Genomic DNA, 6,941 nt, shown 5'->3' with positions numbered 1-6,941 from the left:
TTTGAGTCCGCATGTGCCAAGCTGTCAATAGGAACCACCTCGTGAGCGGACGCCATCCCGAACGGTCGCCCTGTATGCTCTGACTGATGAAGAAGCCGTCAGTGCCCCCTATGTGGCGCACCCATGTTTGAGCGCCCGTCCCTCAACTGTCATGGAGCACTCCACTTATTTGCCACAAGCAAAGATTACGACTTTACAACTCATTTGTACGGTAAAGATTGAACTGGGGGTGTAGACGGGGACCTAGGTAAAGTGGATCATAATGAACGGAGTGGGTAAAGTTTTTGCTGTGTCCAAAGGCCTGGGGAGCCTTTTCGTATAGCCATAGCTAGGATGAGCGTATTTTTTTACAAATAATGTTATTATATGTTTGGTAAGGTTTGGATGTATATATGTTCTTATGCTTGTTTGTAGTTGAGCAGTACTGCATATATGAACGCACTGCAATGGAGTTTGGCATGTACATGTGGTTTGGTCTTGAAATGATTTTATCCCCTAGCGACTTGTGTCGGTACTGGAGCAAAACTGTTAAATTTTCTATTTCATGTTCTGGACAAATTATATTTACGGGAAGAATTGATAGAAGGTACACATACCGCTTTCTTTGAAACTGGAAGGGGCATTTTGATTAGAGACTAGTACTTTGGAAGGTTATGAGTCACGAAAGGATGATACGTTTTGATCAGTGAAGTATTACTAATCATTTTGATTAACACGATTGAGATTATTTCTTTAGAAATGTTGTGGTCAGTTTGTTAGGAACGTGCGTAGCTTATATATATGTATTAGCGACTATAAATGCTACAGAAATCCCATTATCAGTTCAATTTTAATGTAATTCAATCTTTAGTAAAACAAGTTAAAGATAGGCTGCACTTGTGTACATGAAATCATTGTCCTCAAAGAATTAATCCTCAAAAGTTGGCGCTACAACGAGATCTTTTCAGTGTCACTAACGATACCCTGGGAGCCAGACAGGACCGGGTAGCTAGCGAGTTAGGCAAGGCAGTCAGCCCGCCTGCGTCACATTAGCACTCCGGGGGAGTGTAAGCCCGAAGGAGTTATGGGGCAGGTGGACTTAATCGGGCTTAAACTCCCCGGGTCGCTAATAGGAGCTCGGCGGGCCTGACTGTCTTGGGCTACCGAATAAACTGTCCTAGCTGCCCGACCCCGGATGGCTCCCAGGGTACACTGACGAAAGATAACGGATGTTATCTGAAACGTCTGACCGTTTCTAAAATAATATCCAGTTGTTTGAGTAACTACAACTTGGCGTATCTAAGTACCTGGATGTCTAAACATATATCGACGAATAAGGAACAAAGTTTACAAACAAGGTCTTGATTTAAAAGTTTTTATTATCTCATCACAGTTTAAATGAATCTTTATAGCATAATAAAAGACATGTCATAAGATGTCCAAATGTAAGCACCATATAACACGAAAGACAAAAACTCTTAGAGTAGACTAAAGCAGTGATGTCACTTCTGTCCAAAAGAAAGATAAACGTAACACAATGATTTCTGAGTTAATTTGTCACTAAGAATCCGACATTTTGCATCATAACTAAGTTAAAGAGGTCATCTACATAAAAGTTCATTTACCTTTCTTGAACCGACTCGGTGGACGACATCGACTTCATGCAACCTTTGACCTCTTATGACGTCATGTTTACGAAACTATGACGCATATGAGAAGTATGCGGTGGTATGATGATGGCTCAAATTATTTTGAGTAGTGATCATTTCTTACATTGATTAATTTTTGCGACTTCGATGTAGTATTAGAATTTTACAATATGATATATACCAACACGAGAGATTCTGTTATTCAATACATAATTCTTATTCTATTAAGTAAGTTATGATATTTGAACGTTTAAATTGAAATTATGCTATTAATATGTTAATATCGCTATGAATACAACATTAACGCTTTGAATATGTCACATGTAATTATCAGAAAGCACAAATTGCATAGATTTGGTTTTATTAATTTCTTTTTTTTTCTCCGTTACTATATGCAGGCCTTATTGTTGTCTATAGCGGCTACCACACTGCGCACTTGTTCCTGGGGTTCATCTTGGACCCAACAGGGCACTTGTAGGCCTCAGAGAAGCCAGGAGTATTGGACAACGTACCAATGACACTAACAAAAAAGAAAACAATGAATGAAATTATTCAAAAGTACAATCAAATGTTAACCAATCGGTTTAGATATTTCAAAAGACGTGTTTAAAACGGAATTATAAGAGGTAAAATTGATCTATGTGAAATAAGGAAAGAAACAAAGGGCACTTAAACTTAAAGCGTCGTTAAAAAATCTAGCACTGGCTATGATTACTGCATAGTGTAACGACGCCACCTACCGGAACCTCCCGGGACTGTGTGGCCCGTTGAGCACCTGGCTGACAGCACTCTGGTAACGGTACTTGGAGCACCAGATCTACAGTCACACATGCAGAATAAAAATATTAGGAGATGGCATACCTCAACACGTTGATACCCCCTCTATACAGTATCATTAGGTTTAAATTGGACAGCAATCAACGGTGACTTATACATTCGCTATCTTATGTATACTTAGATGCAATTTCGTATCATTTTCAGAAATGGACAATACAAAATTCAGTAGAACATAGAATGGGTAGTTTATAATAGAGATGAGGAGTTGACAAATCTTCACAATGCGTCATGAAATGCATTTCAAAATAATTCCTAAATATTACTCCAGTAACGCACTAAGTTATTTGTTTTATACAAGCGTAGCAGTGTAATAAAGAGATTTCGGTTTGAGATGTAAATGACAGTGGAAGGAGAGGGATGGGCTCAACCTTTCTTTACTGTGCCCCAGACACAGTGGATAACAACCCACCACCCCTACATCCTAAAGAATACTAGGTGACTACCTTTTTCCTTATAGCTTTACTTCAAAGATAGTGTATTTCCATGGGTATCTTACCTGTCCGTAGTTGAGGAAGAGCAGTTGTTCCTGGTTCAGGTCCAGTCCAGGCAGGGTCGGCTCTGGCCCGTTAGCTGCAGCCCAGCTCCGGTATGCCTGAGATGAAATAAAGAGAAGGTTCTGCCTTTAGTCTGAAGACTTTCACCTTTATCCGCGGGGTAACCTATATCCGTTGTTTTAAAAACAGGGTATTCAGGGATAACAAGTGGACGGACGGTGGTTTGAATTTGTAGTACTTTCACAATATTACAGTTTGAGACCAAAGTCCATTGACTTGATATCCCTAAAAACTCTGTTGTTTAGAAAAACGGATATAGGTAACCCCGCGGATAAAGGTGAACTAGCGTTAGGTGCCACAGACAGATATTCATGCAGAAACTAAATAACCTTGTATTAATACTCTGTAAATGTAAAGAATAGTACGTAACGTTTAGGTTGTACTTCTTATGTTTAGTTCCAGCTCCGCGTTATATTATGTGCATGTTATGCTACATGTTCTATGATATGTTATGTATAAGACATGGTACCAGCTATAGCCGTCTGTGCCCCACGTACATTTTCTTGTTGCAATCCAAATGAAAAGATAGATATTCAGATTTCTTCCACATTTGATGTAGATCTTTGCTCGTACACTTACCCTAAAGGTCTGCTTCATGCCTCCATTGTCGGCGATGTTCTCACCAGATGTGATGACTCCACTCAGCTATCAAACACAAAAGATAATTGTAGTAGAAGACGCATCATTGTCATCCTTTTATAAAATGAAATGTATTCAATAATCTCAAATATGATGAATCATACCTATGTCGTCAAATACGGCCTACGGAAAGCGACAAACACACACACACACACACACACACACACACACACACACATATACACACACACACACACACACACACACAAACGCAAACACACACACAAACACACACGCACATACACACACACAAACACACACACACAAATGTGTAAAATGCATCACTTATGACAGTCTCTGCCGCATACGGCACATCTGTAAGCTGACACATACTGTTTTATATATAGATTTGCTTTTCTTCTTCGCTGTGCATTAATATATATTATAAGCTCTCTTGAGTTAAGCTGCCCGAACAGTATACCTGATGTATATAAATATAAGGTAGATAGTTACGTTCATGCCTCCTGCCTCCTCGAACTGATACATGCTGTACTGGTCCATAACACACTGGGCGGCTTCCTTAAACTTGTCGGCTACTGTCGGGTCCCACCACTCGTTCAGGTTACCTTCCTTGTCAAACTGGCGACCTGAAAAAAGCAAACCAGAAGCTATCTGAAATTGCCGTTTCATGAAATATTACAATATAGTCTTTTCTCTCTATTTGCTTTTAGGATAGACGAGGACAATGTTAGTAACTTATAACAGTGCCACATACACAATACAGACAGAAATGTAGCCTTTTCTTTTACCTCCCCGACCGAAGTCAGGTACCCATATTGCATGTGAGCGTACTTTATCCTGGGTGAAGTGAGGAAGTTTGTGTAAAGTGCCTTTCCCAATGGCACAACGTCGCGGGCACGGCGGGTATCGAACTCAGGACCTCTAGATTCCGAGCCGAACGTTCTTCCAGTTACGAAACACACGACGCCACGAAGACTATATATATTGTTATTGATATTTTTCAACACTAGGAAATACCAAAATACAGTTGATTAATCTAGACCTCGACTCTTTCAGGCACCATGATGATATGTGAGAATTAATGTGACATTCTGTTATAGCCATGCATATTTGCAATCTGATAATCTATTCAAATTACTGACGTCATGATGACGTCATTGAGAGTTTGTAGCTAGTTTGCAAACACAGTTGAGGACTTGTGTATACTGTTCCTTATTTATCATACATGTGAGATAAGGTTGGTGGACCTATAGATGATATGATAATGATGTAAGAAATGTAGTCGAGTATTATTTACTTTTAATTACTAACCTGAGTCATCAAAACCGTGGGTAATCTCATGGCCAATCACAGCACCGATACCGCCGTAGTTCAGATAACTGTTTATGAAACAAAAACAAGAAATTGTGGTCAACTATGTGGACGTTTTGTGAGAAAGAAAGTTATTTACTACATCTTTTAACCCTTAAACTGTCAGAGTTTCAGCCCTATAAAATGCTATCAGTGTCAGGGTTGGCCGATGATCTCCAAAAAGATTTACCCCCCGAACAAGGCCGAAGTCCCTAACATCTGGGGTTCGTGCGATACACACGCGCAAAGCTGCTACTTCGGGGGAATGCGCTATCCCGGATATATCCGGGTGCGGCAAACCGGACATCTGTATGTGTGCCGGATACATCCGGGCTTGGCAGTTTAACGGTTTCAAGAATTTAAAAAAAGTTGAACCCCTGAATACTAGCATGTATGAGTCTCTATAGATGTACTAGTAGTAAGATATTGTTTTCATCTATCAAAAATTATGCCTTGTTTCTGTAACCCTTACTTAGCAAAAATGTTAAGTAGAGTTCGTTCATTAAAAACATGTGATGTAAAAATCGACATAACGATATTAATTATGCACAATTTTAAGACTATACACTATATATTACTGATAGCGAGATCAATACAGATAGCTTCTGTTTGTACATTATTCTGTATACAAATGATTTATACAAACGTACGATAGTCAGGGATTGGCGTCTTACCGTGGGTATGTTCCGTCGTAAAACGGTCCTTGCAGAATACCAGCTGGAAAACCTGCAGAAAAAATTAGTAAAACAGTACAGACGTGAGAAAAAATATCAATCATTTCTTGATAATTTCATTAAGATTGTACATGGCTGTATGATAAAGTTCCAAATTCAAAACCGCATGCAAGTTGACGATTTAGTGACAGTTTGTCACCTTACGTAGTTCAAAGCAATACCGCTAGGCGTCGCTGCAGTGCTACAACAATCGAAGCGTCAGCTCATGTAAATACTATAAGCGGTTTGCGAAAAATCAAATCTGTCTTATGTGCAAATAAATACCCTTTAACCTATATTCAATTACTAATAGATAGATAAATCAATATGATTTCAAAAGCCAAATATTGATAGATCATATCTGCGAGCGCATTTCTTTTGACCCCTATTAAACATAGAGGTCAACGAGATCCAGTGGATGACGTAAGCATTCTTTGTGCACAAGATTTTATGTACTATGTATCTATTATACATCTTACTGATGGAGTTCCGTGAGGGTGAGTAGAAGGCGTTCACAATGGTAGGGTGAGTTATCCACCTGCAGAAAGAAAACAGATTTCGTGTACATGATTGTACGTTAGCCAATAAAGAAAGGGATCTCTCCTTCTGTCGGGAGTTGGTGATTCACTTCAAATCACCCGGATGGAGGCCTGGCGAACCTCTGTCTCGTATCAGCCACATGGTGATCTACATCATTCACCCGGACGGGTGTGTCACCCCGTAAGGGGCGGTATAACCTGTCGTGTGCGAACATGTACAGGGTTAGCCCTTGACAATAGCCTACGGCTAGTTGGGCAGCCCTGGCTGTTTGTAAACAGCTGAACAAATAAAATAAAATAACAAAATAACAAAATAAAGAAAGGGATAGATTTAAAAGGTTAATATCGTAAAGTAATACTAGATTATTCAAAGCGTCTCAAAGCTTACAAACTCGTGTGATATGGTATACTCCGTAATTACAAAGAAGGTGATGCTTTCAGCGACGTATGACTGCCTGTCTGCCTGTCTGTTTGTGCGCAGCTGCAAAAGCTGTGGATTGATTCTAATGATATTTAGTGTGTTGATAGGTACCGGGAATACGAAGGTCAAGTTCGACAATGTGCTTTTGTTTCCAGTTTTGACATATCGCAATTTATGGTGGTCGAGTTTATGTGGTAGGTAGTTCTTAGAGCAAAGGGCACTTGCAATAGGTTTGGGCCACCTAGCACCTTTTCTGGAACTGCAGGGGCCCGGTTTTGTTTTGAGACTTTGACATATCT

The 6,941-nt window shown here is 39.7% G+C and overlaps 1 protein-coding gene across 1 annotated transcript in view; it reads right to left on the bottom strand.

Annotated features, from left to right (window-relative positions):
• Positions 1 to 1,340: 1,340 nt before the first annotated feature.
• Positions 1,341 to 6,941, bottom strand: part of LOC118405047 (neprilysin-like) — a 22,917-nt gene continuing 17,316 nt past the window's right edge. The window contains exons 17-24 of the mRNA XM_035804448.1: positions 6,162 to 6,288; positions 5,644 to 5,695; positions 4,931 to 4,998; positions 4,112 to 4,245; positions 3,599 to 3,664; positions 2,962 to 3,057; positions 2,369 to 2,445; positions 1,341 to 2,148 (exon numbers count right to left, since the gene is read on the bottom strand). Coding sequence (XP_035660341.1) covers positions 2,049 to 2,148; positions 2,369 to 2,445; positions 2,962 to 3,057; positions 3,599 to 3,664; positions 4,112 to 4,245; positions 4,931 to 4,998; positions 5,644 to 5,695; positions 6,162 to 6,288 — 720 coding nt within the window. The 3' untranslated portion in view covers positions 1,341 to 2,048. The remainder of the gene's footprint in view (positions 2,149 to 2,368; positions 2,446 to 2,961; positions 3,058 to 3,598; positions 3,665 to 4,111; positions 4,246 to 4,930; positions 4,999 to 5,643; positions 5,696 to 6,161; positions 6,289 to 6,941) is intronic.

This window comes from Branchiostoma floridae, chromosome 17 (assembly GCF_000003815.2).
Source record: "Branchiostoma floridae strain S238N-H82 chromosome 17, Bfl_VNyyK, whole genome shotgun sequence".
In the NCBI taxonomy this organism is placed as follows: domain Eukaryota; kingdom Metazoa; phylum Chordata; class Leptocardii; order Amphioxiformes; family Branchiostomatidae; genus Branchiostoma; species Branchiostoma floridae.
Note: the sequence above shows the minus strand (reverse complement) of the source record. Positions and strands in the feature narration are given on the sequence as shown.